Consider the following 15,595-nt stretch of genomic DNA (forward strand, 5'->3'; position numbering starts at 1 on the left):
CGAGGCCTGGGTTCAGCCATTTCCTCAAGAATCTTCAGTTATTTTTAGTAAGAAATTATATTTAGAACACAGTTTAAACTACTCATTGATACTTACTTGGGCATGTGTCTAGGTCTTTTCATAGGACAAAACTAGGAAATATAGTTTGAGTTTATATTGATATTTTCAATGAAATTTAGAAGTAAAGGACTGTAATTTAATAGCTTTAATTTTATGTTTTACCCTAACAATCATGGTTCTTAATATTACCATTAATTTGCTTTATCCTACTCACATGGTAGTTTCAGACTAACCTTTAGTACTACTACCACAAATGATGTGAAGGTTGCTTTTTCAAATATTTTTTTGTCCTTAGGAAATATGTCATTTGGGCTATGTAGTCAACTTACTATGTTTTCAAATCACTTGTCACAGTTTTTTCTCTGTGTAGTTAAGTCACCAGTTGTGTACTTTTTTTTCATTTTGCTTTTGGTTTTTAGGAACTTCTCACATTTTATTTAGTTTGTTTTATAATCATGTGAAACATTACATGGCTTATAGTTAAATCTCCAAAACAAAGCAGAGGAAAAGAAACAGACTCCATTTCTGGCAAATATTTGCATTTACACATTTACATACTAGATAGAAAAATAGCACACTACTGATTTGTCCCTTTCTTTTTGAGTTACTATAGCCCAGAGATTACTCCAGCACATATGTTCCTCATTTTTTATAGGAACATAACTTTCCTTATATAAGTGTACCATGTTATCTTAAGTGGTTTCCTATTATGGATTGTTTCTAGTCCTGTTAATACAAATAGTGTAGTTGTAAAATAGCCTTTTATATGTGTCTCTTTGTGAAGATTTTTGTTATTTATGTTGGGGATGGATTTCTAGAGGTGGAATTCCTGGGTCAAAAGGTAAATGTATAGGCAAAATTTCTGGCCATTGCCAAAGTCCCCTCCACAAGGAGTCAAGTACCACTTTGTATTTCTGTCTGCAGTGTATGAGAATACCTGATTTCCCTAGTCTATATCAAGCTTCACAAAACATTTTAAGTAGATCTGTGTTTTAGAATCTTCATTTTGGCAGAAGTGTGATAAGGATTGGAAGTTGTGATCTTTAAAAATGAATAGATGCATTGGGCCTTGACATTTATCTGAGAAATGCAGACCTTAACTAAAATTGTAGCATTACAATAAATTAGTATCAAAAGAATATGTAATTAGGGCTTGGGTTTTCGCTCAGTGGTTGAGCGCTTGCCTAGTATGTATGACACTGGGTTCAATCCTCAGCACCACATAAAAATAAAGGTACTGTGTTCATCTACAACTAAAAAAAAATAATAATATATAATTAGAATGAGAAGAATATGTAACTGGGGATAAATCCCCAGTTTCTGAGCATGAAGGGTTTTTACCAGAGAGTATAACTAAACAGCTTATGGGGTAGGGGGATTCCTGTGGGGTTCTTCTAGACTTCCGGGTTAGAGGTAGAGTTAGAAACAGGAATCCCAGGTCTGGAGTTATGGCTCAGTGGTAGAATGCTTGCCTAGCCTGTGTGAGGCACGGGGTTTGATTCTCGGCACTACATATAAATAAAATAAAGGTTCATCAACAACTTAAAAAAATAATTTTAAAAAATAGGATTCAAAAAATGATTTTTTCTTTTTTCTTTTTGTTATTGTTCGTTTGTTTGTTTTAGTACCATGGATTGAACCCAGGGGCACCCAACCGCTGAACCACATCCCCAGCCCTTTTTATGTTTTATCTGAACAGGGTCTTACTAAGTTGCTAAAGGCCTTGCTAAGTTGCTGAGGCTGGTCTCAAACTTGCAACCTTCCCGCCCTAGCCTCCCAAGTCACTGGGATTATAGGTGTGCAGCAATGCACCTGGCCTCTGAAAAGTATAGGAATTTTAGATTTGTCATTATGTAAATGTTATATGTAGATAAAAAGAATAACATCATGGACTGGGGTTGTGGCTTAGTGGTAGAGCACTTGCCTAGCACATGTGAGGCCCTGGGTTCAATTCTCAGCACCACATATAAATAAATGAATAAAATAAAGGTCTGTCAACATCTAAAAAAATTTTTAAAAAAAAAATAACATTAATGTTAGGTCATATTTGAGCACTTGACAGGTTCTTGACTTTGTCAAAAGTAGTGTTGTGGTACCACTTCCTTTTTTTCTTTTTTGTTTTGTTGTAGCAATTAGCGTAGCATCTCTCTGGCTAGAATTAGAAAGTATTCACTTCATTTTCATGAAATATCTTTTACAGACATGTTTGTGTACATATATATAACCTACATTATTCTATTTTGACATTGTAAACACAAATTCCCTTATTCTTGTGTATGAGATGACTTTATTTTGCTTCATCTCCACATAAACATTATTTTAAATTTAATTTTAAAACTTTCTTCCAGTTCTCTATTTTGCTCAAGGTATTTCCATTCTAAGTATCTAATTTTGACAGACTCAAATGGAGAACTTTCTTTTTTGCCATTGAAACATGGTTTTTTACTGTGTTGTTTTTAAAACATAATGATGATAATGTCATGTCAAATTAAAACTTTTTTAAAAAATAGTTTTAGATGTTCATGAACCTTTATTTTATTCATTTATTTATATGCAGTGCTGAGAATCAAACCCAGTGCCTCACACATGCTAGTCAAGTGCTCTACCACTGAGCCACAACCCCAGCCCAAATTACAACTTTTAAAATAGCTGAGAAAAGAATCTCATCTAAAATAGTCTTCCTTCTCATTTGGTCTTAAGAGTGTTGAAGCAGACAACAAAAAAACCACAACTTTAGAATTAGTAAAACCTTAAAAGATAAAGTTTACCTTCATTTTATAGGCTGAGAAAAATATTTATTTTCTGACCAAATTATATGAAACAATACGAACATATAAATACCAGATGATGGACTAAAAACTTGAAATTTGGTTTGACCATCAAACAGTATGATTGAAATAGGAAGAAGAGTGAAATATGGACACTACTTTGTACTTGTCAGTTTCCTTTTTTAGGATTATTACTATGTTTTAATGACAAAATGCAACAGTACAACTGATCCTTCATGTTCTGTTTTAAGCACAATAAAGATTTTCTGGCTTTAGTTCTCGAAACCTCCATAAGAAGTACAATTACCATTAGTTACATTTTACAGATAATGAATTATTACAGATGTTTAGTAACTTTCCAAAGGATAGACAGTAGCAAGAACCAAAACTGGAAGTGTAAACCTAACCAGGTTGAAAATAGAACATATTTTGGGTGAAGACACTAGAATGATAAATGGGTTCAAATCTTGTAATATGAGTTGAAGAAAATTCCCTAAAAATAATGTTTTGATTAGAGAAGGTGATTGAAGATGATAGATTTAAACTGTCAAATATTAGATCCATTGTGGAGTATTTCTTCTTGGAACTAAAGTGTAGAGTAAGTTGCAAAAGCTTATCTTTGATCCATCAAGTGTCGTTTCCTGCATCAGAACTTGGTGAAAACAGCATGGCTTTTCTTAGGGTCACAGGTCATAAACTAAGCCCCTATGGAATTCCTGAACTTTTTGTTTATGTGGGTAAATAACTCTTTACCCAAGGTGGGGGGAAAGCCCTCATAATTTATTGTCTGAAAATGAATTTTTAAAATTTTTTTAAAAATTTATTATCTGAGCAGAGGCTGATGTTTGGAAGGCTTGTTGAAAGTAATTATGGCACTGATGAAGCCACTGGTAAATGAACCAGATAATCTCTCTGAGTGAGGCCCTTTGCCAATCCTGCAATCCCTGTCAGTCCCCCATTAACTAATACTTAGAGACTTGATTAAAGATTTCATCCATAAATAGTATCATTTATTCTAAATGAGTTCAGTGTACTCTCAGTCCTAGACTTGCATAGTCCTTGTTTGATTGGAGAAATAAGGACTAACTGCTGGAGTATCTTCCAACTTCAGACCCACTTTCATATTGAACAGGACACATAAGGAAGAAATCTTTAACCCCTAAACAACTTAGTTTCTACCCTATTAATGCTGTCACTTAGGGTATATAATATTTAATTACTCTCATGTTCCTATGGCATAGTAAGTTCTCAAACTTGAACATGTTTTAGAACCACTGATTTAAAAATATATTACTAGGCTTCATTGCCAGAATTTCTAACTCAGGTCTGAAGTGGAGTCCAAAAATATGTATTTCTAACACATCTCCAGGTGGTGTTGATGCTGCTTGTCCTTGTACCACACTTGGAGAACCACTACTATAGCACTTTGACCTACCTCAATAGATTTTTTTTTTTTTAAGAGCAGAAATTCAATATTACATTTTTTTTTTTGTCCCTCTACTACCTAATATATAAAGACAGCAGTTCTTAATTTTACAAAAACTAGTGTGGACTATTAAATTGCTGTTTTAGTCCTGATGATATCAGTAAGTTAGGCCTAAAATTGAAGATTCTTCTAAAACTATAGAAGGAAATAAAGCCAAGTGCTTCTAGAATTCTTTTACACAATTTTATTTTCTGATACATATAAATTTCTATACTTTTATTTTATTTTTAAACATTACTAGAAAGCTGGACATGTTGAAGTAGAGTTTTCTCTTACTGGGTAAGTGAAAGCTGTTGGAGCATGCTAGGTTCAAGTTCATGTCGTGCATAAGACAAATGACAGAATTCAATGACTTGGTTCCTAGATCAGGGAGAGGCCAACATCTAAGCCTATTAAGATAATTCTGAAATTTGGGTTAAAAAAATGTGAAGCAAGTTTGAAGTTACCACCCTCACACCCTCTACTCCACAGCTGATAATGAATATCTTCCTAAAATTTTAATAATTATTTTGCTGTGGTAATTAAAATTATTACTATATACCATTTAAGTGTCATTAAGAAGAATACATACTCATTCATAATATCCAGATTATAATGGTAATATTTGACTAAGTAGATGTTACATAAATAGTATGTAGCCCCCTGAAAGTTGATATGGTAGTGGTTCTTGAACATGGAGCATATGCCTGGTTGGCATACTGTAAGCCATGAAGAGACCTGCATCCCTAAAGTGTAGCAAGGGTAGTGAACGGTTCATGCTCACACTTAAGAAACCAGCCTGTAGATATGTATCACAGTACAGGTGAGAGGTCAACAAAATATACCCTCTATTTAAAGATATTGCAACCTGTTTTACTTATTCTCCTAGACTACTAACTGTCTTAACTTTTTCTAAATGTTGCAAATGATTTAGTCATCTTTGGTGATTATCATAGGTTGTGTTCTGTGTTTTTTTTTCCCCCTTTCTCTCCTCAGATACCCAGAAAGTGGTACTTTAGAAATGAATGTCCAGGATCTTCGACCACGAGCTAGAACCATTTTGAAATGGAATGAACTAAACGTTGGTGATGTAGTAATGGTTAATTACAATGTAGAAAATCCAGGAAAAAGAGGATTTTGGTATGATGCAGAAATTACCACATTGAAGACAATCTCAAGGACCAAAAAGGAACTTCGTGTGAAAATCTTCTTAGGGTAAGATTCTCTTCACGTGCTACTTAGTCACTGAATTAAGGAATGAACTTTTAGGTATAAAGCTCATGTTCCTAGTTTTGTTTTTTTTTTTTAAAGGTCGAGTTTATGAAAGATGGAAATTTCCTTACTATAGGAGAATATCTTGAGAATTTTTATTAAGAATGTCTTAAATCGTTATCTCCATTTTAAGGTTGGAGATATTTGGAGGAATCTTGGAAATAACTGAAAATCTCATTAGAGAAATATACAGAATTTACTTATACACAGGATTCTTATAAATTAAACAATATACAAAAGCATCTTAATAGCTAAATTGATAAAATAACAATAGATGACTATTAAATGGCTATCTGCTAGACTTCTAACACAAACCAGAATTTTTCTCAACCTAAAGAATTTGACAAACTTAATGAAGATAATTCAGAATATAAAAAGTCACCTGAAAAACCAAGTCACTTAGATATTTATGTTATTAATTCTTTAAGAAATACTTTAAAGGTTTATCTCACATAATGAAGTACTAGGTATTGTTTCAGTTACTGTTTAACCTAGGAGATTATTACCACCACCTCTGTCTGTTTAATCTGAACAGTTTATTGGTTGAATAATGACTAATATGCCTTTTTTTTTTTTTTTTGGCGGGGAGGATACCAGGAATCAAACACAGGAGCAGTTGACCACTGAGCCTCATCCCCAGCCCTACTTTGTATTTTATTTAGAGACAGGGTCTCTCCGAGTTGCTTAGCACCTCACTTTTGCTGAGGCTAGCTTTGAATTTGCGATCCTCCTGCCTCAACCTCCCAAGCCACTGAGCTTACAGGCATGTGCCACTGCACATTTTTGACTATTATGTTTACAGGCATGTGCCACTGCACATAATTTACTCTTTTTAATAAAGAAAATCTATTAAACTTTCCAATGCTTTGCCATAAATAATGTTTAAGCATTCTTCTATATTTATTTAGAAAAAAATTAGGGGTTGTAGATGGACACAATACTTTTATTTATTTATTTATTTTTATGTGATGCTGATGATCAAACCCAGTGCCTCACACAGGCTAGGCAAGTGCTCTGCTACTGAGCCACAACCACAGCCCCTCTATATTCATTTTTGTGCAGTTTTCTTGATAATGAATTCTTTAATTTGTTGTATTGAGCACTGAGGATTTTAGAATGGCACTGACAGTTTTCTTACATAAGGAAAATAACAAACTTATGTTCCTGTCAAGTTCTAGTTAACTAGGTTAGTAACACAAGGTGACAAATCTGGGAGCAAACATCTGCTTATGACTAAAAATATAAAGCAAGGGTAAGTAAACTATAGCCCACCAACTGCCTGCTTTTGTAAAGAAAGTTTTATTGGAACCTAGCAATATCCACTGATTTATGTATTATCTCTGGCTGGTTCATGCTAAACAGCATTGTTGAATAGTTTCAACTGAGACCATCTCATCTGACTTGTAGAACTTAGACGGGCCCTTTATGTATAAAAAGTCTGCTGATTCCTGAGAGAAGGAAAAAGAATATTACAATGTGCTGAATAATACTTAAATTTTATTATTTGTGGTGCTAAAGATCAAAACTGTTCTCATAGGAAACATTTCAGAACTTTATATAGAAACAGGATGATGAAGTATTTAATTCAGTTACACACTTCTAAACAACTTAAAATTCTGATATGGATACAACTCATGAAGGAGAAACCACCTAAATGAATCAGCTGTGTTGGGAGCCTTATAATGTACTTGAACGTAGAAAGTCTTAAAAAAGCATGTGTACACAATAGGAAGAGACCGCAAAACTCATAGCACTGAGCTTAAAAAAAAAAATCCTCAGTATTGAAAATGTTTCTCCACCTGATTCTGAGAGAGTATGTGTGGCCTAGAGACTAGACCTAAGATTTGGTGGAAATGATGGATAGGCAAATACTAGCTTAACAGAATGATTGGGATAATTATCCCGATAGTAAAACACACTGTCCTGTAAATTATTGTTTTCTCATGTAAGTTTTTACTGAAAGTGTAAGAAGCATAAGAGCCAAAAAATTAGGGTGGCTTGTGGATGAGAAAAAAAATTTTTTTCACAAGAAATCTTTTCCCTTCACAGGTAAGAGTGGATAAATAATTAGCATGAAAGTATAAATGCATTCTGCTCTTAATACTTCAGGCCTGTTACAAACTTGTTGCCATGGCATTCTTGAACCCTTGTCCTTGTGCATATGTACATTATTTACTCTAGTGTGTAACATGTCTAGAAGTAGTATTGCTGAATTATAGAACCTGTGCATCTTTAACTTTAGTAGATAGAACCAAATATTTAAATGACTGTATCAGATTACAGTTTTGCACTAGTATGAGAGTTTCCATTATGCTGCATTCACGTTCACACTTAATTTTGTCAAACTTGAGTTTCTGCTTATCAGGTGAATGCATAATAAAATAGTATCTCTTTGTGGCTTTAGTTCACATTTCACTAGCTAATGGAGTTCAGAGTATTTTTTGATTGTTTATGGGCAGTTTGGGTATCTTTTTTGACCATCTACCTGCAAACATTGTTGCATTTCTTTGTTGTTAGCTGGGTAGTCTGTTTTGGTTTTTAGGAATTCCAGTTGTGGATACTAGATCATTTCAGTTGTAGGTGACCAAAATATCTTTTCAACTCTGACTTTTTTCTCCTTGTAATGTTTGAATAGTAATTTTCTTAATTTTCACATACTTAAGGTTCCAAAATTCAAGAAAGTTTGTCCTTACGTTTTTGCTTTCTGTATCTTGCTTAAGAAACTTTCATTCCCAGAGATCATAAAGTTGCTCTTTTATTATCCATGTCATCCGACTTTGTTCTTCAGGTAGGTCTTACACGTTTTTAGCTCTGTGTACTTCGAGTTCGAATTTTCTAGTCATTTTCTCTTACTACTGTATAGGAATAAAATTAAGTTTGATCTTGGATCTTGTAGTTTTAATAATTTATTAATTTTCATTTACATGTAGATTAAAATTTATATGTAGATGTTTTGAAATGTTTATGGTTATAATAATCAAATTATGACATTTTTGTTTTGTCCTTTATTTTGTTTCTTTCTCATCTTATTCAGTAGCTGGGCCCTTCAGTATATAGCATCTTTTTTCTTCCTTACTGCCAAGAGAATTTTTAAAATTTCATCAGTAATCATAGTGTTTGATTATAGGTGTTTTTTTTAGATATGCTTCCTAGATTTGGTTTCACAATATTTGGGGTAGGATTTTACATTTGTGTTAAGTAAATGTCCTAACTCTCCTTTATGGATTATGGTAGTTCATAAAGTAATGAGGAATATACTTTTTCTGTTTTATGGTAGAGTTTTGTGTTCTTCAGTATTGGGTAGAACTCCTCAGTAAAGTCCTAGGGCTGAGTTTTCTTTGTGGGAAGTTTTTGTGATTATTCCAATTTCTCTAATGATTATAGGACCACTTATTTTTTATTCTTGAACTAGAATTTATTTCTGATAATTTGTATCTGAATTTTAAAATGTTAGCCACATCTTTTTAATTTGTGCAGTATCTACTGTAAAATTTCTTTTTTATCCCTGAATTTAGTTTGTGATGTTTTGACCAATCTCTAGCCAGATTGATCAATTTTTTTAGACTTTTGCAAAGATTAACCTTCAGCTTTAATTCCCTCTTTTGTGTTGAAGGTATAAAGAAAGAAACAAATACAGGACATGATTTTTAATCTGTTTTGGAGATTTGATAAGGGAACTTGGAATGTGTTCATGCTTGTTTCTATTTTTAATTTGTGAGTATCAAAAAGTGAATATACTTGAAATATCTAATTCTAGTTAACATTCTATTTTTAAGTTATTTTTCTGTTTTTATTTAGTTGTAGAGAAAATTCACAACACATTTTGGGGTTTAAATAACATTTTCAAAATAATTTGTTTACCACCATTGTAATATGTTTAATATTAAATACCACACAGAATTGTAATAGTTTAAATGTTCACAAGTAAAATAATAGTTGTATCCTTAGCAAGAAAATTTGTTCAGTCTTACTAAAACAGTAGATATACTTGCTTTGTTTTCAAGATTTATTAAACTACATAGTAAATTTTTTTCATACCTGTTTATCACAAAATTTCTTCAGTAATATTATCATCAGTGAATGTTGTTTTTACAGAATACGTATTTTATGTCCATATGAAGGTCTCAAAGTTCATTGTGCTCCAGCAAGCTACCCTCCACATGTTGGTTAATCATGTAAAACATGCCCCCACCTCAGGTACCTTGTACTTACTGTCTGTCTGGTCTGCTCATTGTGTTTCAGATCTCTGCTTAAATATCACTTCAGAGTGGTCTTCTCAATTCCCTATGTTAAAAAAAAAAAAAAAAAAAAAAAAAAAAAAAAAAAAAAAAGCACACATACCGGGCATGGGTTACTTGAATTCTCCTTTACTCTGACATTTTTAAATAGTATTATCACCAGACACTTATTTGTCTCATATCATTTGTATTAGTTTCTATTGCTGCTGCAACAAATTACCACAAACTTCGTGGCATAGACAATACAACTTCAGTTCTGAAAGTTGTAATTCTTGAGTTTGAATTTCATTGGCCAAAAATCAAAGCATTACCAAGAATGTGTTCGTTTTTGGAGACACTAAGGGAAAATCTGTTTTGGGTTTGGAGTTTTTGTTTTGTTTTATTTTGCTTTTTCTAGCTTTAGAGACCTCCTGTATTCCCTAGCCTGTGGTCTGCTTCCTCCATCTTCAAAGACAGCCACTTTGTAACTTCTGCCCCTTCTTTCCTAGTCAGATTTCCTTCTGAGCTCTTCTGCTTCCTCTTCCCTTCCACTTTTAAGACGCCTCGTGATTGTATTGGGCCTACCTGGATAATCTCATTTCAAGGCCCTTAATCATACCTGCAGCATCCTTTCTGCCATGTAAAGTAACATTCATAGTTTCCTGGGAGTAGGACAGGGATTCCTTTGGGGCCCACATTTTGTCTGTCATGTGTATCACCAATGCCATTATTATTATTATTATTATTATTATTATTATTATTATTATTATTTCTACTATTACCACTACTACTACTACTAACTACTACTATTTTTATTACTGATATGTGCCAGGCCCTGTTCTAGGGACTAGTTTAATGGATTTTCTGTAAACACAGAATTTCATGGATTCTGAGAAGAGTTGTTTTTAATATTTTAATATCTCTGAAATCAAATTTTATCTTAAAATGGTTGTTGAACTGACTAAAGTTAAATTTTTCTAGAGATTTGAGTTTGCTTCTATCAGTCCTCTCGTAGTGCCATTTAACTTTAACTTAAATTCTCTGCTTAAACTTTTTTAGGTAACACACATAGGGTGAATTCAGACCCTTGAAACTTCATGAATCCTAGTCCTGGTTCAATCCTTGGAGAATGCTTTTACTCCATATACTCAGTGGTAATATTAATACTTTCTCTATGGTTAAGGTAGTTTATTTCTCATTTATCATTTTAACTTTATTTTTACTTATTTTTTTTTATTAATGTGGTGCTGAACATGCTAGGCAAGTACTTGACCACTGAGCCACAACCCTAGCCCTTCCCATTTATCTTTAACAATAAGAGACCTTTTGGATATCTGTCTTTTGGGGGGATTGAGTACTGGGGATTGAACTCAGGGACGCTCAACCACTGAGCCACATCCCTAGCACTATTTTGTATTTTATTTATAGAGACAAAGTCTCAGTGAGTTGCTTAGTGCTTTGCTTTTGCTGAGGCTGGCTTTGAACTCATGATCCTCCTGCCTCAAACTCCAGAACCACTGGGATTACAGGCATATGCCAGCATGCCTGGCTGGGATGTTCTTTTCAGAGTCTTTATTTTGTTAAATTGTATAATGTGCCTTATAACTGGTTTGTTTGGGGATTCAGCTCTATTTGGGGATTCTTGGATTGTGCCATTTCAGCTCAACTTCTTTTTTTGGCAATATATAAAATAATGTTTTACAATTACTGGTTTATTAAACCAGTATTGTGTTTTTTTAAACCAGTAATTAAGTGAAATCTATTTCTTGAGGGAATGAATTGACAGTTCATTTGTATGTTTTGTATATTCTGTGACTCCATCAGTTATGTGTACAGAAAATAGTTGTCTGGATAAGCCTTAGACTAAAATGAGAAATAAGCGAAAAGGCAATTTTACACCTTCAAGTTGTTGGTTTTTGTGACAATTATGGGATCACTTAAGAAGTTCACAGAAAGGCATCTGCTTCCAGATAAGGTGGGATGGCTGGCAGTAGATCAGCACTTTTAGCTAAAACAACTGGAGCAGCCAACTCAAATAATTACCTGAGGGCAGCAGAGTGTCAAAGAAAACTATTGTGGTTGTGACTGAAGAAGGAATAACCTTAGGAGGCTGCTGGTTTTGTAGTTGTGTTTTGCCCTGGGGAATCCAATTCTGGATCCAGTGAAAAACCTTATTGAGAGCACGTGGGAGCAGTGTAGGCACAGAAATCAGAGCTTTCAGCAGATATTTGGATGTTTCAAGCCTATAGCATGTTTTCACCTTTGGACTTTGCCAGGTACCAGGTTTCTGCTAGGAAGGAGACTAAAACTGTAAGCAAAAAAGAGTGGAATTTTCAGCAATCTTAGAAGGCAAAACATTAAAATTAGGGATCACCGGTAGAGTGGCTTCACAAATAAATACATGATGATCTCTTAGTTTGAAAACTGCTTGGCTGCAGCAAACAAGCAGACTAAATCTTACCAAATAGATTGATATGTAGGTTTGCAAAGTCTAGTTTATGGATAACAACCAAAATTGAAAGGGTTTATTGACAGTTCTTTATAATGGAAATGAAATATTAGATTTATCTAAAAGAAGGCAATTGAGATGAAAATAAATAAAAAAGAATATATAATATATAGTAAAGTGGTAGAAACAAACTACCTCTATCAACCATTAAATTAACTACATGTTATTTTAATATTCCTGTTAAAGATCAATAAAGAGATTAAAGCAAAAATTCCATATGCTGCTTATAATAAACATTCCTTGAATATAAAGTCATAGAAGTTGAAAAGAGAAGGATAATTGGGGCTCTAGGAACATAACAGCACAGACTTTTAAACTCTTCAAATGTCCACAAAAAGGAAACGTATTATTTCTTTTAAAAAAACCTAAAAGAAAATTCCTTATTCCCATCATCTGGGTCTTCTGTTTTTTTCTGGCACAACCCAAATCAGTTTTGTCATAGTTTACCTACATGGTTTAGAGATTGAGCCTAATAGGGCATTCCCTTGAAAGTACACATCCACACAGTCATTGTATGGAGGATAAATCTATGACTACTGCATATGAACATGTGTTGTGTGTGCACTTACAATATGAACAGTATGTATTCTGTGAATTCTAATATTTTTGAATGTTGCATGAATGCATATCATAGTTAAAAAATAAACTGCCTGCACCTACAAAAAGAGCAACTAAAATATTCAAAAACTCTTAGGCAACATCTACAATAAAATGGGATTATGTTTTATTCCCCATAAGTCCCAAAACAGCTGGTGAGATAAACAACAGAAAACTTCAAAGCCTTGTGTGATATCACTAGAGAAAAGAGAAGGTAATTCCTCAATGTGTGATGGTCTGAAGAACTCCAAAGTAATAACAAATTAGCATCTAATTTGAGAGTAGCAGTTATGGGAGCCATCTTTCAAGATGACCCCCTTGTTCCTGCTGTCTGGTACTTACTCTCGTATAGTTCCTTCCTGTATTTAACTATGGTGACTCTCTGTGACCAATAGAATATGGCAGAAGTCATAGTATACCACCTTGCAATTAGGTTGTAAACAGATGACTTCCATTTTAGCCTGTCTCTTGAATCACTCCTAGGGTGAATCAGCCACATATCATGAGAATATTCAGGCGATGTGTGAATATTCCCCCAGTACAGCCTTTTTTTTTTTTTTATTTTTTTTTTTATTTTATTGTAAACAAATGGGATACATGTTGCCTCTCTGTTTGTACATGGCGCACAGGCATACCATTTGTGTAATCATAAATCCACATACAGTAATGTTGTTTGATTCATTCTGTTATTTTTCCCCTTCCCCCCACCCCTCCCACCCCTCTTTACCCTCTATACAGTACTTTCTTCCTCCATACTTGCCCCCCTCCCTAACCCTAACTCTAACCCTAACACTAACCCTTCCCTCCCCCCCATTATGTGTCATCCTCCACTTATTAGTGATATCATTTGTCCCTTGTCTTTTTGAGATTGGCTTATCTCACTTAGCATGATATTCTCCAATTTCATCCATTTGCCTGCAAATGCCATAATTTTATCATTCTTTATGGCTGAGTAATATTCCATTGTGTATATATACCACAGTTTCTTTATCCACTCGTCAATTGAAGGGCATCTAGGTTGGTTCCATAGTCTGGCTATTGTGAATTGAGCACCAGTACAGCCTTTAGGTGAGACTGTAGCCCTGACCAACAGCTTGACTGCAACCTCATGAATGATCTTAAGCCATAAATACCCAGCTAACCTGTTCCCAAATTCCTGACCCATAGAAATTGGAATAAATTTTAGTGCAGGTTGGTGGCATTGACTTCAGCAACAGATAATTTAGCAGCTAAAGCTAAAACGAGTGTACATTCCCATTCAAATAAGTACAAATAATTTACAGTCAGGTCTGAAGGGATCAGACTCCTGTAAACTCTTTAAATATAAAATCAACTAAAGCTCTATTCCAGGAGAGAGGCTCATATTGAGAAGAAATAAGTGTAGAATCCAAATTGAATAGGTCAAGAAAAATAGAGACAAAGGAAAAAGGAGTCCAAAAACAAGAGAATAGAACCAGGAGAGAAGACTACAGAAAACAAGGGTTTGAACACAGGGGCACTCTTATCACATCCCAGATTCCCTCCACCCTTTTAATTTTTATTTGAGACATGGTCTTCATAAGGTGCTATTTGTTATCCTCACACTTGGAATCCTCCTACCTCAACCTCTGTAGCACAGTGTCTTTTTTTTTTTTTTTTTTTTTTTTTTGTAAGTCACTTTTGAGGTATGGTTTACTATAGTTTCCATACAATAATAATATAGTTGACCTTCCATATCCAGGAGTTCTGCACCCATGGTTTTACCAACCACAGATCAAAAGTATATATTTTTGAAAGTTCATCTGCATTGAACCTGAGGACTTTTTTTCCCCAAACAATACAGTGTGTAGTAACTATTTCCTTAGCTTTTTCATTGTATTAGGTATTATAAGTAATCTAAAAAATATATATACAGGAGAATGTGTGTGATATGCAAATGAAACGTAACATTTTATACAAAAGATTTGAATATCTGCAGAGTTTGGTATGAAGGGTATTGGGATCTGTCCTTTGCAGATACTGAGGCATGACTGTATATACTTATTTTAAGTGTATAGTTGTGTGAACATTGAAAAATGTATATGCCCATGCTACCATTGTAATCAAGAGCTTTTTCATCACCCCAAAAGTTTCTCATATGCCCCATTACAGTCACTGCCACCATCCTCAGGGGTTTATTTATTTATTTAGCATAAAAGAGTAGAATTTATTTAAGTGAGAAGAAAAGAGAGAACTCCCACAGGGATAGAGGGAACCCAATAGGGGTTGCCCCAATGATTTATTTCCTATCAGGTTAGATTTTAGCTGTCAGAGTTTTGAATTCTCCAAAAAAAAAAAAAAAAAAGGTGAGTTGTATTGCTGTTCATTAATAAAAAAACTAGGTGAACTCACAGCCTCTAGTTTCAGGAAATTTATTTTATAAAAACAAGAAAAAGGGAAGCATATCAATTTCCATACAAAGTTACAAGATAAATAGAAAATAAGGAACAGGATAAAATCCTTGCTGACAATGAAATATCCCAGAAAGACAAGAAAAGATGAGTCAACAAAAGGAGAATCAAGGGGTTGGGATTGTAGCTCAGTAGTGGAGCACTTGCCTAGTACGTGTGAGGAACTAAGTTCAATCCTCAGCACCACATCAAATAAATAAAGGTATTGTGTCCATCTATAACTAAAAATATATTTTTTAAAAAAAAGAGCCAAAGATTTTAACTCTAGTCAAATTAGT

General features: G+C 33.9%; 1 protein-coding gene and 1 long non-coding RNA gene across 5 annotated transcripts in view; one reads left to right on the top strand and one right to left on the bottom strand.

Moving 5' to 3' along the window:
• Positions 1-15,595, top strand: part of UHRF2 (ubiquitin like with PHD and ring finger domains 2) — a 91,383-nt gene that overhangs the window by 34,378 nt on the left and 41,410 nt on the right. For all 4 annotated transcript variants that reach the window (XM_079113046.1, XM_079113044.1, XM_079113045.1 and 1 more), the window contains one exon: positions 5,290-5,508. In XM_079113046.1, the coding sequence (XP_078969172.1) occupies positions 5,290-5,508 (219 nt within the window). The remainder of the gene's footprint in view (positions 1-5,289; positions 5,509-15,595) is intronic.
• Positions 1-15,595, bottom strand: part of LOC306645380 — a 268,819-nt gene that overhangs the window by 6,652 nt on the left and 246,572 nt on the right. The window lies entirely within an intron of this gene.

This window comes from Sciurus vulgaris (assembly GCF_902686455.1).
Source record: "Sciurus vulgaris genome assembly, chromosome: 15".
Lineage (NCBI taxonomy): Eukaryota > Metazoa > Chordata > Mammalia > Rodentia > Sciuridae > Sciurus > Sciurus vulgaris.